This window comes from Peromyscus maniculatus, chromosome 2, assembly GCF_049852395.1.
Source record: "Peromyscus maniculatus bairdii isolate BWxNUB_F1_BW_parent chromosome 2, HU_Pman_BW_mat_3.1, whole genome shotgun sequence".
NCBI classification, from domain to species: domain Eukaryota; kingdom Metazoa; phylum Chordata; class Mammalia; order Rodentia; family Cricetidae; genus Peromyscus; species Peromyscus maniculatus.
The window spans coordinates 163,748,050-163,765,983 of record NC_134853.1 but is presented as its reverse complement, the minus strand read 5'-3'; the positions used below and the strand labels follow the sequence as shown (position 1 = coordinate 163,765,983).

At 40.6% G+C, this 17,934-nt stretch overlaps 1 protein-coding gene across 1 annotated transcript; it reads right to left on the bottom strand.

Annotated features, from left to right (window-relative positions):
- Window positions 1–384: 384 nt before the first annotated feature.
- LOC102922853 (PRAME family member 12-like) lies at window positions 385–2,844 on the bottom strand. Its single transcript, XM_076563642.1, has 3 exons — window positions 2,564–2,844; window positions 1,673–2,260; window positions 385–952 (listed from the first exon to the last, which is right to left on the bottom strand). The coding sequence occupies exons 1-3, from the start codon at window positions 2,842–2,844 to the stop codon at window positions 385–387; spliced, it is 1,437 nt and encodes a 478-aa protein (XP_076419757.1).
- Window positions 2,845–17,934: the final 15,090 nt, after the last annotated feature.

The window sequence follows — 17,934 nt, the reverse complement described above, 5'->3', positions numbered from 1 at the left end:
ATGTGAGGTACACAACCAGTGGATGGATGCTATCCAGCATCAGAGCAACGTGGAACCCTCCTTATCCAGTCCCTTTGCTCTTTGTAATCTCCTTTCATTTTGTCCCCTTCCCTGTGTCTATAGTATCTCATACTATGAAATGCTGGGATGGAATCCCAACAATTTTCAGATCTCCTTTGCTGTCCAAGGTTAGGTCTGTACTGTTGACAGAAAATGAATCCCCGTCCTCCACGTCAATGATTCTCCTTCAAATATGAACCACCAGTGAAGCAATCTTCTTTCCCAAGTACATCCAAAAATGCTTGAATGCATACGTCATGTCTCTGATGAGTCATTTGAGTCCTGGCTTTGATTTCTCAGAGCCCGGCAGTGATCTCTCCTTATTTATTGCCAACATGAACATAGTGTGGCCTCCAGGTTATAAACACAGAATCCCAGACAATCTAGACATCTCTTACTCACAAAGTAGATCTCTTTTGGCTCTCTTATAGCACAGAGTGTTTCCATAAGCTCAGAACAATGTTGGGCAAATCTGTCTGGCATGACATCACCATTGTCATCATAGACCTCACTGGGGGCAGGGTACATCTCCCGGGTCAGATGTATCAGGTTGGCAGTGTACTGCAGCAGCTTCTTAAGGCTGCACACAGACAGGAAGTTCTTCATAAAATTGACTTCAGTGAGCTGGGAGCACTGGCTCAGGGCAGGCAGGAGGACACTGATTTGCAAGTCCATCAACATACAGCCCTTCAATTCTAAAGTCTGCAGAGTAGCTGTCAGTCTTTCTAGCAGTCTTCCTAGAAGTGAATGACTTAAATTTAAAAAGGTGACACCACTCAGGTCCAGATGTTTGAGCTGATGGATGCTTGGACACTGGGACAGATAACTCATGTCTGATTCTGATAGCATGCAGTTAGTGATTGCAAGGGTCTCTAAGGGATTCTTCAAGCACCTACAGGGAGACAAAGGCGTTTATCTCAGTAAAGTCTAATAGCAGTGGAGGAAGGGTGATGACTTCAAGGTAGCAGAGGCTAATAGTCCTAAGGTCATTCTGAGAGCATCATGATGCTCCCTGATGGGGAGTTAACAACTTATGCACTATCATTGTAACTATTTGTCCCAGATCTGTTCCCTCTGCACTGTCAAGCACAAAAGCACATCAGCTGACAGATGATATCAGCAGGAAACTAGAAGGACCAACTATGGGATACTTAGAACCATCCCTGGGTGCGCCAACATTGGCTTCAATGAGCCCTACCTTCCTAGCACAGCCTTTGTCCTGTTTCCAGGGCTTCTCTGTGCCCCTAATTACACACACTCTCTAATTTCCCATTTATTCAGGCCCTACCTGTGCTGAAATAGCCCTTGCCCCTTGGGGAATCAGAAAGAGATGTAAACTGTTCATACAGTTCTAAGGACAGGGCTGACATGGGGGCAACATGTGGTTAAAGACCTCTTACCCTCTCTAGATCTGTTTTCACTTCATCTGGGTCCCTAGGAAAGACCTTTTCTCAATCATGGATGCTAGAGTAGCAGAAAGACTACTAGATCAATTATCTTAAGGTCATATCAATGTGTCCTCAGGAGTGGCTGGGAAGCCACAGGTGTACACTGAAGTTTCGGTGAAAAGGTTTTTCTCTGACCTGTGGAGCAAGCTCTCTATCCTCCTCACCTGAGCACTTGGTCAAGTCGTTCATTCAGGAAGAAGACATCATTCAAATAGAGATGCTGGAGCATGTTGAGTTGGGAGAACTGGGAAATGATCTCTATAAAACACCATTCTTTCATCTCTTGGTTCCCAAGCCACTCCAAAGGAGTGCATATTTCATTGATAACAGGTTTCTGAAGGTTTGTCATCTGGCCCAGGCCAGGAGCTATCGTTGCAAGGGTTCCCAGGTCCCAGCATTCATTCACTTGCAATTCCTGTATAGAGCTCGGCTCAAATACCTCCAGCAGCTCCAGGGGGTTATAGACAGGCAGGGCCCAAAACTCCAGCTTTTGACAGATCATCTGCACCTCGTCTTTTCTCTGCTTGGCCCACCAATAGAAATACCTTAGATATTTACAAAGATGGCTGGATTTGAGAGAAAGGTTCATCAACACAGTCACGACTTGTTTCCCCTCTTGTATGGGATGATGCACCACTGGTTGGGTCTCAGTAATGACATCTGGAGAGCAGACACCATCCTCTATTCCAGCCCACACATTCCAGAAGTTATGTTGGGCATCCTGCAAATCAAGCACTTTTAGTTTCTGACTCCTATTGGTCAAACAAGAAGGAGATTCAAATGACAGGAGTACCAGTTTATAATCTGCTTTGACCCCACACTTCAAATTCCCTTAAATCTATTCCTTGAACCCAGACTGTTTCCATTTCTAGTGGATGGGGGAAGAGGCAAGGGCAGAATCATTGATATTGACTACATCTATTCTCAGTCTGCTCCACACACCACTGTCCTTTTTCTTTTATTCACTTCTCTAAGACATCTGATTCAACTTGGACCACAATTCTAATCTCTGTAGTCACTTCATCCACACACTTCCCTTCCATGTTCTCACTTACCTAGGCTGATCCTTCTGGTTAATCAGCAAATCCAGGCCATCCAGCACAGCCTTCAATGTCTCCAGGTGGCGACTCTTCATCAGGGCTCCCACAGGAAGGCATGGGAAGGGCCAGGCTGCCACCATCGCCCTCAAGATGTTTGTTTGTTTTCCAGTGAAGGCATCTTTGAATAGAGGTGGGAAGAGTTCCATGGGCAGGTATTTCAGAGCAGAGATGGCCAAGGCTTCATTTTTTAGCAGACTTCTTCTTGCCAGCTGCAGGAGCGTGGGTGGGGAGCTCATCTTGGCCTTCAGATAGACAGATGCTATAGAAATATCTAGAGGAATAAACCCTTTCAGGCAAACCACTTTTAGCAAGCTCCTTGATAATAATAATAATAATAATAATAATAATAAATAATAATAATAATAATAATAATAAACCATGCAGGGCACGGTCACTGCTCTAGAAATGTGGGAAACCTTGTATTTCCATTTATAATTCTTGGTCTTTCTCATAACTATAGTTCCATATAAGATATCATGGAGATGAGCATCCATTTGAGCTAATATTCCCTGTTATTCTACCTAGTCACAACTACTATTCCTCTGGATCCTTCTACACTGGGCAATGAGAAAGAGGAAAATCAAACCTGAACCATACATTTGTGTTGGCAACCATCTTCAAATGTCTTCCATAACCCCCAAAAACAAAGTTAAAGATCCCATGCCCAAACTATGTGTGCTTTCAATTCAATCAATGGAACTTGTTTGGAGACTGTGAAATGGATGTAGTTACTATTATTTCTAAAAGCTTTAGAACCTGGAGCCATGCTGAGCACTAGTCTGCTCTTCAGGAGTTTGAATACTGAAAATTATCAACTTGATGCTTTCTAGAGATTCATGGTCAAATGTCTACTTCTCTAGAATTTTCTTCATCTTCATTTAATAAATCTATAATTATTTTGAATTAAATATTTTTAAGACAGACTGGAGTTTTTGGTCAGTGCTTATTCAGTGTGTCTTAGTCTTTGAATATTGTATCCTCACCACTCTATTAAAGGTGCTTTAATGGGTGCTTAGCTCCAGGTCTCAGTACTCATAACACTCATCTACATATGGAATTCTAGGCTAGCCTGGACTAAATGAGATTTTCAGCTACAAAATAGTCACACCAAACAAAACAAAACAAAACAAAAACCAACCAACCAAACAAAAAACAAGCCAGAAATACTAAGATGAAATGAGAGACTGGTGATCCTAGGTAAGGTTGTGTGTCCTGATGGGGGAATGGCTTACTTGATCAGGACACACACAACAGCTGTTCCAATCCCAGCAGGTCCAGGCACTCACTCCAGGTCCAAGTCTCACAGTGTCTTGCCTGGCAATTCTAATCCTTATATCCACTTTTGCCCTCACGCTTTCCCTTCATAGCCCTACCTCTCAGCCAAAAGCTGCTGTCTGATTGGATGATTGAGCATCTCCCCACCCAATCCCTCTTACGCTTTTGCATCTTTAGCTTGAGTGAATCAGATGTGGGAAGTATGAAATCTGAGGTTATAGTCAAATCCCAAACCCCTCTGTAATACTTCTCCATAAACTCTGAATACATTGAATACATTGTCTTATGTATGTTATTAATTTATTATTTTTCCAGATCAGGTGTCAAACTGTATTTAAGAACTCTCTGGAACTCATTACATGCCTGAGTTGACCTGTATATCTCAATGATTCTCCTGCCTCAATAGAAGTTAAGTAACAGAGGGTTTCCAGATTGATTACATCTTCATGTAGGAAAGAGAACGAACTAAAGCACTGGTGAAGATAAGGACCCATTTCCAGAGTCATTGCATAACCACTAAAACTCAATCTCTCTCTCTCTCTCTCTCTCTCTCTCTCTCTGGATTTATGTGTCCTTCCTTTCTTTTTTTGTTCTTTCTTTCCTTTCTTTCTTTCCAAAGCTGGACCAGTTCTGATTTTGATGCAATCATTACCGAGATGAGACCAGAAAACAGCTGTGTTGCTAAGTGGTTTGGAGTCACTGTTGCACAAACACTAATGGTCTTATAATAACAACCCAGAGCCAGATATTGGGGCAGATGCTGAAAGATGAGATGAAATAGGCCACCGCCACTTCTCACCTCACTAAATCCTCAGCTGAAAGGGGAAGATCCTGTCTCTATGAATGCTCAGACTGAATGCCCCTGGGCTCTCAGCTGAAAGAGCCTCTGTTCCTATCTCCTCCTGTCTTTCCCTGCCCAGCCATATCATTTCCTGTCTCAACCTTCCTAGTGCTGGGATTAAAGACATGTGACTCCCAAGTACTGGGATTAAAGGTGTGTACCACCACTGCCTGGCTTTAGTTCTCTTTTAGACTGGATTAATCTCAGGTAGTCCAGGGTGGCTTTGAACTCAGAGATTCAGATGGCTCTCTGCCTCCTGAGTGCTAGGATTAAAGGTGTGTGCCACCACTCTCTGGCCTCCATGTTTAATCTAGTGGCTGGCTCTGCCCTCTGATCTTCAGGCAAATTATATTTTTAACAAGTAACACACAATGTCACCACAGTCAGTGACCTGAAATCGACTGTGTATGTTATATTTGCTCCTGGTTCCTCCCCCTAAGAATCATGTTGGTGCTGAAAAGCCAAGAAGTGGCCTACAGATACAGGGAAGGAAAGGTCTGAAGACCTAGAGAGGAAGGTTGTCTCTGCTCTCTCCTCCATTCTCTCCTGATTGGCAGTAGTTTAAAGGACCAACTTTAACCTCTCCTTGCCCTAACACATACGATGAGTTACAGTAGAGACAGTAGCACACTATATACCTAGATGATTTCACCTGTGCTTGACTTTTGGTCTTGACAAGGTTGGGGCTGTGGGTTCTCAGAGACTGAATTGAGTGAAGAGGAATATGCTGTGTTTATAGCCTTCGATAGCCACTCCAAACAAACAAACTAAACCACCAAAAATATAAATGAAATGAATTAAAAGCCAAGCAAGCACACATCAGAAAATGTCTGAGAAGCTGAGTCTGTGATCCCAGAAAATGAGAGTCTAATACAGGGTTTGATGGCATCTGGTTATCAACCTACCACTGAAGACACTGGGACAGGGGTAGTGGCCAATTCCTTCCAGCCTCACCTACTTGGGTATTTCCAGGCCAATCTAGCCAAGATACAAAAATGAGTCTCCAAAATCAGAAAGCATAATTGAACAGAAACAAGAAAATTGTTTTAAGGATTGAGGCAATGCTGTATTCTTTATCCAAATCACAAGAAGTGACAGAAATGAGAACTCCCTATGGTATCTGAAGTCTAATATACCCAGTCAAAACTCAATAGGCTGGGTGAGATGGGGTGTCCTGATGGTGTTGAGTGACTTACCTGATCTGGACACTGGTAGCAGGTGTTCCAATCCCAGCAGAGACAGTCAGTCACTCCAGGCTACAAGGCTCTGAATGTCCTGTCTAGCCATTCTGATCCTTATATCTCCTTCTCCCCCCTCACACTCATCCTTAGTAGCCCCACCTTTCAGCCACAAGCTGCCACCTGGTTGGATAATGGAACATCCACCCATTTCATCCTATTTGGTATTTTACATCTGTAGTTTGAATGAATCAGATCTCCATGTGGAAATGCATAAAATCTGAGAGTATGGTCAAGATCCCAGGTCCACCCATGATACTTATTCACAAACTCTGAGCTCTGGGATTCATTGTCTTGCTTACATTATTTTTTCTGTAATTTTCCACATAAATTTTCTATATATATCTCAGGCCTAACTGGAACTCATATGTAGCCTGAGCTGACCTGTAAGTCTTAGTAATCCTCCTGCCTGAGTGTAGTGGTATGAAATAGGGTGTGTCCAGTTTGATTAGATCTCCTTTCAGGGAAGAGAATGATCTGAGACCATGGTGAAGGTAAAAACGCATTCTCCAAGTCACCTCAAACAATAAGATTTTGTTTATTAATTAATTAATTTACTTTTTTATTTCCATGTCTGTACCTGTTTTTTCTTTCATGGAATCATTGCCATGATGGGTGTTAAGTACAGCTGGATTTCAGTAACCCTCATGCTTTTGTGGAAGAGTATCTAAATAGAGCATGTTCGGGTTGACTAGATCTCCTGTCAGGGCTGCCCCAGTTGCAGGCCAGTATGGAAGACTCATGCTAGCAGAATCCTCCACCAAAACCTCGATCGGTCCCTGCAAGCTACAAGACCCATGCCCTATACCAAACATACCCATCTCCCTTTGACCCCAGTGACTTCCTGAGACAGCTCTCATTGGACCAAGAGTGGCTTCCCGAGACATGGAATCTGCCAGCTCTGATAAGCCCTGATAAGACCAAGGGCAGCTCCCTGAGACACAGAATCAATCAGACCAAGACCTAAGATTGAACCCAGCATGGACACCTGAGACACAGACACATCAAGCACAGATTGGACCAGGAGCAGCTTGCTCTGACTCAGGCACCTCTTGCACCTATTGGAGGAAGAGATGGGTAGAAGTCAGTGCAAAAATACACACAACAACATAAAGAGCAATATGGCATCACCAGAACCTAGCAGTTCTACATCAGAAAGACCTGAACATCACAACATAGAAGAAGCAGAAGAAAGTGACCTTAAAAATAACTTTATGAAGATGATACAGGTCTTTAAAGAGGGAATGAAAAATTCCCTTAACGAAATTGAGGAAATGACCTCCTGTCAGGAAAGAGAATGAACTGAGATCCTGGTGAAAATTAGGATTCCTTATGTGCTTGGATGCTGTGCTATGTACAGGCTGATTTGATGACCTGACTAGTCATGTAGTCAACTGTGCTAAGGTCTTCCAGCCTACCAATCTTGGTGGTCCATTAAGTCGACATTACTCAGGAACATGAGAAAGAAGGGGCAAAATCAATACCTGTCTGGAATTCAGTATGAGCTCAAAGCCAGTCTGAGTAATTTATATGACAGCTTGTGTCCAAGTGGAAAGAATGTGAAATCATCTGTGGGGCCTGCATGGAGTCACTGGCCTGAGATGTACATAGGGTCATACACATTAGTTTGATATCTATAAAGGAAAGAGAATGAATTGATACCATGTTGAAGGCAAATTCTTTTTTTTTTGTCTGATTCTGGTATTTTTATTTTTTTAATTTTTCTTTATTAACAGCTTAGATGCAAGATTGTAAAACATCAGTAGTGAACTTCTGCCCTCCGGGGTCCTCCCATTGTGCTGTAAGCCTGTATTTAAGACCTCCTCCCCTCTTCAAGAAATGACATTCGGCATTTAAAATTTAAATATATATATATATATTTGAATGAATACTGCGAATGTAATCTATGAATACCACAAATGTGATTAATATCATGAGTGTAATTAATGAATATCACGAGTGTAATTTAAAAAATAAATGAATAAAAATAAATTAAAAAAAGGAAAAAAAAGAAATTTTCTACTCACTCCACATACCATTCACAGATTCTCCCCTCCTCCCTGCTCCCAACCCCCAGCCCTTTTTCCCAAACCACCCGGCATCCCCACATTCCCCAAATAGAGCTTGCCCATGGGGAGTCAGCAGAGCCCAGCACACTGAGACTAGGCAGGTCCAAGCCTTGGTAAGGAGGGGCTAGTGTGGGCTACCTAATGAGTTCCAATCAGGAAACATAGCCAGTTCCACTCTAGCCTCCATTGTAGGGAAAAACCATATTTTAAAAAGCAAATAAAACTAGGTGTTTTTGATAATGTGTTTCTTGCCCTAGACCTGAATAAAACGTGGGGAGTCCTCTTCCTTGTAGTCCAAGAGCGTGTGTAACCCCTCTCCAGTTTTTAAGGTGTCATGTATCCTCAGAGAAGACCCTGCCCATAAGGCTGAAATGCTCCATCCAATTGGTCATTGGGCCAAATGACAGCATTCTCACAATATTTCCCCTTTTTGTCTAAAATAAAAAGGAAGGTTCTAATCCTAACCTAGTAAAAACTATAACAATAGTAAGTGTAGCACGGATCTCTAAAGGGTCTTATTAATAAAATCAAACCTGAGGCCAGTTATTGGTGTGAATGCTGGAAGATCAGAGAAGCAGAACAAGCCACAGCTACCTCACCTTGCCAATTCCTCATCTGATCCTGTTTCCTCAGATTGGAAGCCTCTGTGTCCTCATCCGGATGGATCTCAGCTGAACTGCTGTTCAAAAGCTTAAAAGCCTAACCAGCTATAGTTCCTCATCCTCACACTTTAAATACTTTTCTGCCTGCTGCCATTACTTCCTAGGATTAAAGGTGTGAGTCACCACGTCTAGCTGTTTCCAGTGTGGCCTTGAACTCAGAGATCCAGGCAGATCTCTGCCTCTGGAATGCTAGAATTAAAGGTGTGTGTACCACCATTTTCTGCCCTCTATATCTAGTGGCTTTTCTGTCCTCTGACCCCAGATAAGTTTATTAGGGTGTACAATATTTTGGGGAACACAATACCACCACAAGTAAGTATTAACATGTGTTGCCCAGAGGGATGGAGAGGTAATAATCTTAACACACACTGAAACAACATGCAACAAGAACAATTTTCAAGTGAGAAACACAACCGTAAATATCCAGATCACAGGTAATAGACAATTTTTAAGAGACTACTCCAATAGTTTTCCTTTCCTGAAAAAAATCTGAGTTTTGTACCTAATTTATCCATAGCTTGAAAGACCCTAACCCTTCAGGCTCACACCCCCCAAGCCCCAGGAGAATAAAGAACTAAAAAGAAAACTAGTTCCAAGGGCAACCTGACTCAGCCATTATTCAACCACCCCTACAATGTAACAATGTAAAAAGATTTATGTTAAGAGATGTGCTCAACTGTGACTGGGATAGTTGCAAGTGTTCCAGGAATGACCACTGTGACCTTTGTGTAAACTCCACTCCCGCCCTGATACCCCCCTTGAGGTTTCAGGAAGAATGTACATGGGGATGTGACTGTACCCACTCTGTGATCAGACCATGATATTGTGAAACGAAATTGTATGGGAATTGTAATCTTATGGCTTTTATGGTTTTTCCCTTAAAAGCCCCCATATGGCTACAGTAAGGCGTGACTCTTGCTCTCAGAACAAGAGTAGCCCATCTGTACAGTCGCTTCAATAAACACCTCTTGCTGTTGCATCAACTGGACTGGAGTCTGGGTTCTTGGGGTAGCCACTTGAGACCCTAGATTTTTGGGGTCTAACAGCTAAGAGTTTGGAAGGGGGGCTGGAAAAATGACTCAGAGGTTAAGAGCACTGTCTTCTCTTCCAGAAGTTCTGAGTTCAATTCCTAGCAACTATATGGTGGCTCACAACCATGTATAATGAGATCTGGTGCCCCCTACTGACATGTAGCTAGAATACCATATATATAACAAATAAATAAATATTAAAAAAAGAAAAAAAGAGTCTGGAGGATTGTAACTGTACTTATCTAGTCTTCAACCTCATCAAGACTTGAGGAGAAAATTAATAATACCCCAGTAAGCAGGAAGCGTAAGCAAGCAACTTCCAAAAAATGAAAGGAAGGAGAGAAACAGCTGGTTCCTGGACCATCACCCAAGGTTTCTCTGCAACTTTTGGGCTACCAACTTTGTCTTACATGTCTAGAATATCTGAGAGACCCTTTTCAGAAGCAGAAATTTTCAAGGACTGTCCTACCCTGTCCTGGCAAAGTTTGGCAGTCACTTTTCTTTGTGTCCTGCTTGTCCAGATTAGACAGCATGCTTACTGTCAGCAGTCAAGGAAAGGGCAGTTTCTTGCCCAACAGGACAGTTTTGCCAAAAGGAAAACAAACTCCATTTGGAGTATCTTCAGTGCCCAACCTATTCTTAAGAGTAGACAGGTGCTGCCAGGAGCATATTTCTAAAAGAAATATTAGAAGATTTTGTTTCATATTGGAAGAGCTGACTGGTGTGAGACAGAAGAAAACCAAAAATCTAAGAACCGTTGATGTCAAGATTCTGTTTCTCTCCATGCTTGTTCTTGATTTCTCAGAATCCTTCTTTACAAGTCATGTCATCCTAAAATCCAAACTTTCCATTTTGATATTAATAATGTTCAAGTTTGGGGCTGGAGAGATGGCTCAGAGGGTTAAGAGTACTGACTGTTCTTCTATAGGTCCTGAGTTCAATTCCCAACAGCCACATGATGGTTTATAACCATCTGTAATGAAATCTTGTACCCTCTTCCGGCCTGCAGGGATGCAGGTAGAACACTGTATGCATAATATATAAATGAAATTAAAAAAAATGATGTTCAAGTTTTCCACAGTGAAAATAAGTCTATACAACAGCAATCTCTGGAGTCTCCAGAAAGAAGATAGGGCCCCACAACAACAACTCTACTCAGTTCAGAAAGCTGCAATTGTACCTAAGAACATTACTCAGTGATCAGCTTTGGACTGAAAACTCTTCAGGACAGTTCCAAGATGAGATGGTTTATCATACTATACTTCTAGACAGAATCCCAGATAATCTTATCCATTACTTTGAGACTGACTGCAGACTCTATGGCTAGCCCTACTGAGACCTAACTGTATAAGCTTTCTTACAGGACTCCACAGAGATACCATCATCCCCTAAACAGCATGAAGCAATCCTAAGAAAATAACACCCCTCTCCCAAAAGTTTCATTTTTCTCTGGGTTAGGGATGGATGGTTATAGGGTTGAGGTGGAACAATACAGTTAGCTCAGTATTCCCCTTTAGTAAAGAAAAAGGGGAATGGATAGGTATAGTATATTTAGGCAGATTATTATATCTACTAGTAAACTGTTTTTTTTTTTTTTTTTGAGACAGGGTTTCTCTGTATAGCTTTGTGCCTTTCCTGGAACTCACTCTGTAGCCCAGGTTGGCCTTGGATTCACAAAGATCCACCTGCCTCTGCCTCCCAAGTGCTGGGATTAAAGGCATGTGCTACCACTGCCTGGCCTGGTAAACTGTTTCAGCAAACTACCAGCCTTGGATAATTTACAATGATATGGATTCTTGTATATTTGATATAAATGTCAACTATTCTTATATTCCTATTTAAGATAACTTGTACTTTGATACAAATACAGAACTATATTTTTTGTATTATACATATATTTCTACTCTTGTTTGAAATATTTTGTATATTGATACAAATTAAGGATATTGTTGTCATATTGTATATTGCACTACATATTTTTTCTCTGTTGAAGATATTTTGTGTATTGTCACAATTTTGAAGTCATTGTCCTTATATGGTACATCTGCTTACAGACTGTTTACCTTGTTAATGTGAAGCCTTAGTCTTTAGGTTATTTAGGAATAGAAGACTTAGAGATTTATAGTCACTTATGCTTGTCATTTTTATAGTTATATTAGTTAGGTTCTCCATATCTACAGAAACATATGTCAGATGGATAGGTACTCTTCAAACACTTCATAGACCTAGAGAATTGGCATTGAGACATAATTGCTCCTGGCAGCACTGATCTGATCCTAAGAGAATGTTGGGTTTCCAGACATTTCCATTTGGAAGTTTGTCTTCTTCTTGGCACAAAATGGCCTGCTGGGCAAAGAACTGCCCTTGCCTCAGCTGCTGACAATATGAATGCTGTCCTTTCTGGACTAGCAGGACACAAGGCAAAGTGACTACTGAACTCTGCCAAGATAAGGTAAGATGATCTTTCAAAAATTCCTGCTTCTGAAAATTGTCTGTCAGATATTCTAGACCTGTAGCCACAGTGGATGCCCCAACAGTGCTGAGAAACTTTGGTGACTGTCCAGACTGTCTCTCTCTTTTCTTGAAAGAATTTCAGAAATTGCTTGCTTGCATTTTCCATTTTCTCAAGTATTATTATTTTTCTTCTCAGGTCTTTGATGGAGTTGAAAACTAGAAAAAGTTACAATCTTCTCTCATCTTAGCTATAATGTATTAGTACTAGAGTTAGAATCTTCAAGATAGGACAACTATTGGAGTAATTTCAGTAATTTGCCATTTACCTATGTTCTTAATATTTCTGGATATTTAGCATGTCTTTCTTTTTGATGATATTCTTGTTGGTTATAGTTCCATTTTTTTAAATTTTTTTTTGGTTTTTTGAGACAGGGTTTCTCTGTGTAGCTTTGCGCCTTTCCTGGAATTCACTTGGTAGCCCAGGCTGGCCTCGAACTCACAAAGATCCTCCTGGCTCTGCCTCCCGAGTGCTGGGATTAAAGGTGTGCACCACCACCGCCCGGCAATCATTCTTAATGTATACCGTTTACATTAAGTTTAGAACATTCTTATTTAGACAAAAAGGGGGAATGAAGTGGTATTTGCTCTGTTCATGGTCGTGGGATATAGAGCCCTAAGGAGGTGGTGCTTCTTGCCATTGTACATGACCTCTTAAAAGGAAAGGGAGAAGGGTCACATGTCTCTTCTCCCTGCTGCCTGCGAGGTAGATTCACTCCTGGTCAGATCAGAGAACGACTTCAGCTGTCTACTCTGTTCTGTATTCATGAGTGTATTTCCTCAATTTATATCTTAATAAATTCCTATTACCCATCAAATAGACTTGTGGATTCATCTTAATATGGCTCTTCTGATATGAGACAGATTCTGAGGGTTTTTTTTGACAACATACTTGGGTTTAGAAAGGAGAGAACCACACACACTCCAACTCCAAAGCCAGCTTTAGTTATTAACTGAGTTGGGATTACATAAAGACCACCTGTTTAACATGATTGTAGAGAACAGAAAAAAAAACAAACATTTCAAAGGGTATATAAAATTTTACTCTGTTGAATGTGATTTATAAAGTTACGCTGGATATTCCTTTTCTTTGTAATTTTTTTCCAGACAGTTCTCCCTTCTTCTTTTTTTTTTTTTTTTTTTTTGGTTTTTCGAGACAGGGTTTCTCTGTGTAGCTTTGCGCCTTTCCTGGAACTCACTTGGTAGCCCAGGCTGGCCTCGAACTCACAGAGATCCACCTGCCTCTGCCTCCCGAGTGCTGGGATTAAAGGCGTGCGCCACCACCGCCTGGCTCCCTTCTTCTTTAGATGGATGTTTTTATTTTCCTGGAAAGACAAAACAGGCACCTGCCATGACCCTAATTTTGTGAGATTTTCCTTTTGACAGCTGGAATTACCACATAAGTTGAGTGTAGCTAGAGTTTTCCTGCCTGGCCCAGAGTCAGGACAAATCTCTCTCACCCCCCAGTCCCACAGCCACTCAGACCCAACCAAGTAAACACAGAGACTTATATTGCTTACAAACTGTATGGCCGTGGCAGGCTTCTTGCTAACTGTTCTTATATCTTAATTTAACCCATTTCTATAAATCTATACCTTGCCATGTGGCTCGTGGCTTATCAGCATCTTCACATGTGGCTTCTCATGGTGGTGGCTGGCATTGTCTCTGACTCAGCCTTCTACTTCCAAGAATTCTATTCCTCCTTGTCCTGCCTGTACTTCCTCCTGCCTGACTACTGGCCAATCAGTGTTTTATTTGCTAACCAATCAGAGCAACACATTTGCCATACAGAACATCCCAGAGCAGTTGAGGAACTATGTCACATTTTCTTATCAAGAGTTCTCTCCTGTTCAAATCGGATCTTTATTTTGATGGTATCCATAGCTTTTCATCTTCTGTGGAAAGAAAAACAAAACCCCCTCCCCAACATATCAGATATCCTGATTTCCATTCTTAAGTCAACACATCTTTAAAGTATGCAGGCTGATTTAATTCAGTAGTTTTTTTTCTACTGTCCAATGTCTCTCTGTAGCTGTCACTCCTATTTCATTAGCATTTAGAGTATTTAAAATTAATAGAGCAATATGCAATCTATCTCTGTGGGTCTTTTTTTTTTTACCACTTTTGTTTACTAAGCATTTCTTTTAAATTATAATTAGGTCTCTTTATAACTGCTTGTCCTGTTGAATCTGTGGGATATGCCTGCAATATGCTTTATGTTGTAATATGCAAAAAACTGATTTTGCTAAAGACAAATGCTGGAGTATTGTCAGTCTTAATTTGTACAGGTATTCCCATGATTGCTATAACTTCTAATAGATGTGTAATTACAGAATCAGCCATTTCAGAACTTAAAGCAGTTGCCCATTGAAATCCTGAATATGTATCTATGGTATGGTATATATAGTTTAACTTTCCAAACTCTGAAAAATAAAACACATCTACTTGTCAAATTTTGTTTGTTTGATTACCCTTTGGGTTATTTCCTGCAGGTAGTAGAGTTTGGTATTACAAGGAACAAGTAGGACATTTTCTTATAATTTCATTTTCTCGTTGGCAATTAATGGAAAAATGCTTTTTGAAACCCTTGCTATTGACATGGTGGTTTTTTTTTTTTATAAAATTCTGAGGCTTCCAGCACATTTCCTACTAATAACTGATCAATTTCATCACTACCTCATGCTAGAGGGCCTGGCATACCCATATGGGATCTGCTATGTGTTAAATATATGGGATGATTCCTATTTCTGACTATTTCCTGTATTATGTAAGTAAAAAAGTTAATTCTGAATCATCAGGAATAATTTCACTGGTTTTAATATATAAAACAACTCTTTCTGCACATTGAGAGTCAGTGACTATATTAAGAGATTCTGAAAAATCCAATAATACCATGAGAATAGCATATAATTCTGACTTTTGAACAAACTCATAAGGACTTTGAGCAACTTTATTAAAATTTCTGCTTTATAACCTGCCTTTCCTGATTTATTTGCATTGGTATAAAATGTAGGGCCTGAAGATATTGATATTCCCTGTACAATGTAGGAAAGATACAATTGGTTCTTTTAACAAATCAAAGTTTCTTGCTTTTGGGGATAGTTATTGTTACTCTCTCCCAAAAATTTACTGCAAGTTCTTTGCCAATGTTCACTTATGTCCATAAAGAGAAAATTTCAGCATTAGTAAAAGGAACTACAATTTCTGTTGGGTCCATTCCTGCCAATTTACAAAGTCTCAATTTTCCTTTTAGAATCAACTCAGAAACATTTCTACATAGGTCTTTAATTTTTCACTCTGTATGTGTGGTTAAAAATATCCATTCTAAGATATTATCCCCTCTCTACAGTAAAATCCCTATAGGGGAATGCATAGAAGGTAAAATACCCAGAATGCAATCAAACTCTGGATTGAAATGAGTCATGTGCATCCTGTAATTTCTTTTCTACCAAAGCCAATTCTCTCTCAGATTCAGTTGATAAATTTCTTACTCTACTTAAGTGCTTGTCACCTGGAAAGAATAGAAACAAATTACTCAGTTCTTGAGTTGGTATTCTAATTGTGGGCTGTAGCCAGTTAATATCTCCCAGAAATGTTTGAAAGTCAGTAAGAGTGTGCAATTGAACTCTCCTGATTTATACCTTTTGGAGTTGAATTTTTTGTAAACCTATTTTATATTCTAGGTAATTAATACAATCTCCTCCTTGTATTTTTTCAGAAGCAATTTGTAATCCCTAAGAAGGCAAAATTTTCTTTACTTCTTGAAACATTTTCTCTAAATTATCTACATTTGATTTAGTTAGAAAGATATTGTCCATATAATGGTATAGATTGAGGCACAGGGTAGGGCTGTTTAAGACGCTTTGTGGGAGAAACATTGATATCTCTTAACAAGCTGAGAATTATTATAAGTAGGCACCGTGGAGGCCAATTTTTCTCTATACTTTTCCTGTTAAGTTATAATGAAGAAACAATGTTTTAAATCAGTAACTATAATAGACCATCCTTTAGGTAATAGAGAAGGCAGGGAGATTCCAGGTTGTAGAGAGCCCATCAGCTGCATTACTTTATTTATGACTCTCAACCCACCTAACCTAGCTCCTTTTAATATTTGAGGAGTGAGATGTCAAATTGATCAGGCTGAAGCAACTGCATTCCCATAGACACTGTCCCTAGAATTACCATGTCTTCTGGCCACTCTTAAAATCATCCCCTAAAATAGAAAAACTTAAACAATAAGTAAGTAAATAAATGTAAAATAATGAAAGGGTTATGGCACAAGCTTATGTCTCAGAATTGAGGAGAGTGGAGAAGATTGCCATAATTTTGAGTCTAGCCTAATCTACACAATGAAACTATATCTCCCCTAACCAATTCACAACAGTGAGAGCTGGGAATCAATACAGAGAGTATCTTCACATCCAGTCTGGAATTCCATGATGTTGTTAATGTAGAGCATCTCTGCCATGGTAGAGCAACTACCCTACCCCCACTCTCTCTGTCTGTCTGTCTGTCTGTCTGTCTCTCTCTCTCTCTCTCTCTCACACACACACACACACATACACACATACACACACACACATACACTAGTAAATAGAATACAGTAATTAAAAAGAAAAAACAACAAAAGTCCGGTGCTAAATTACTAAATAAAGGAGATGGCCATTTCAGGCTGTGCATCTACCTTTGCTACGAGTCTTGTCTGGGGCCATCCTTGTAGATTCCTGGGAGTGTCCCCTGCACCAAGTTTCTACCTGAATCTGAAATGCACCCTCTTTCCAGTCATTTCTTTTTACTCTCCCCATCCATCCACACCACCCCCAATATGGGACCACCCTAACCCCTCTACATATGTGTCACAGTTGTGTAGCTTGGTCATCTTGGGGGACTCCTAGAAGTGGGAGCAGGGGATGGCCCTAATGCTTTAGGAACCTGTTCTTCATACTAGGTTGCCTTGCCCAGGTTTAATATAAGGGGAGCAGCTCAGTCCTACTGGTGGTATTGTGTTCCCCAATATATCATGAACTCTAATAAGCTTATCTAGGGTCAGAGAACAGAACAGCCACTAGATATAGATGCCAGAAAATAAATGATGGCACCCACACCTTTAACCTAGCATTCCAAAGGCAAAGATCCATCCAGATCTCTGAGTTCAAAGCCACACTGGAAACAGCCAGGCATGGTGACATATGCCTTTAATCCCAGGAAGTGATGGCAGAAAGCAGAAAGGTATGTAAGGCATGAGGACCAGGAACTAGAGCCTGGTTAAGCTTTTAGGCTTTCAGCAGAATTTCAGCTGAGATTCATTCGGGTGGGGATTCAGAGGCTCCCAGTTCAAGGATACAGGATCAGCTGAGAAGTTGACGAGATGAGGTCAGCTGTTGTTTGTGTTCTGTCTCTCTGATCTTCCAGTATTTATGCCAATACCTGGCTCCGGGTATGATTTTATTAAGAAGACCTTTTAAGATTCATGCTACAGTCCTACCTCAACTTGATATTCCATGCTTTGTTGATACCCATTAGAGGCCTGGTCCTTTTGAACAGAAACAGAGGAGGAGTGGATTTGAGGGGTGGAGGGAAGGGGTGCGGAAGGAATGGGAGGAGAAAAGGGAAGGGTAATTGTGGTCAGGATGTAAATAAGTGAAATTTTTAATTAAAAATAGAACAAATATGTGATGAAGAGGTGGGTAAGATAGCAA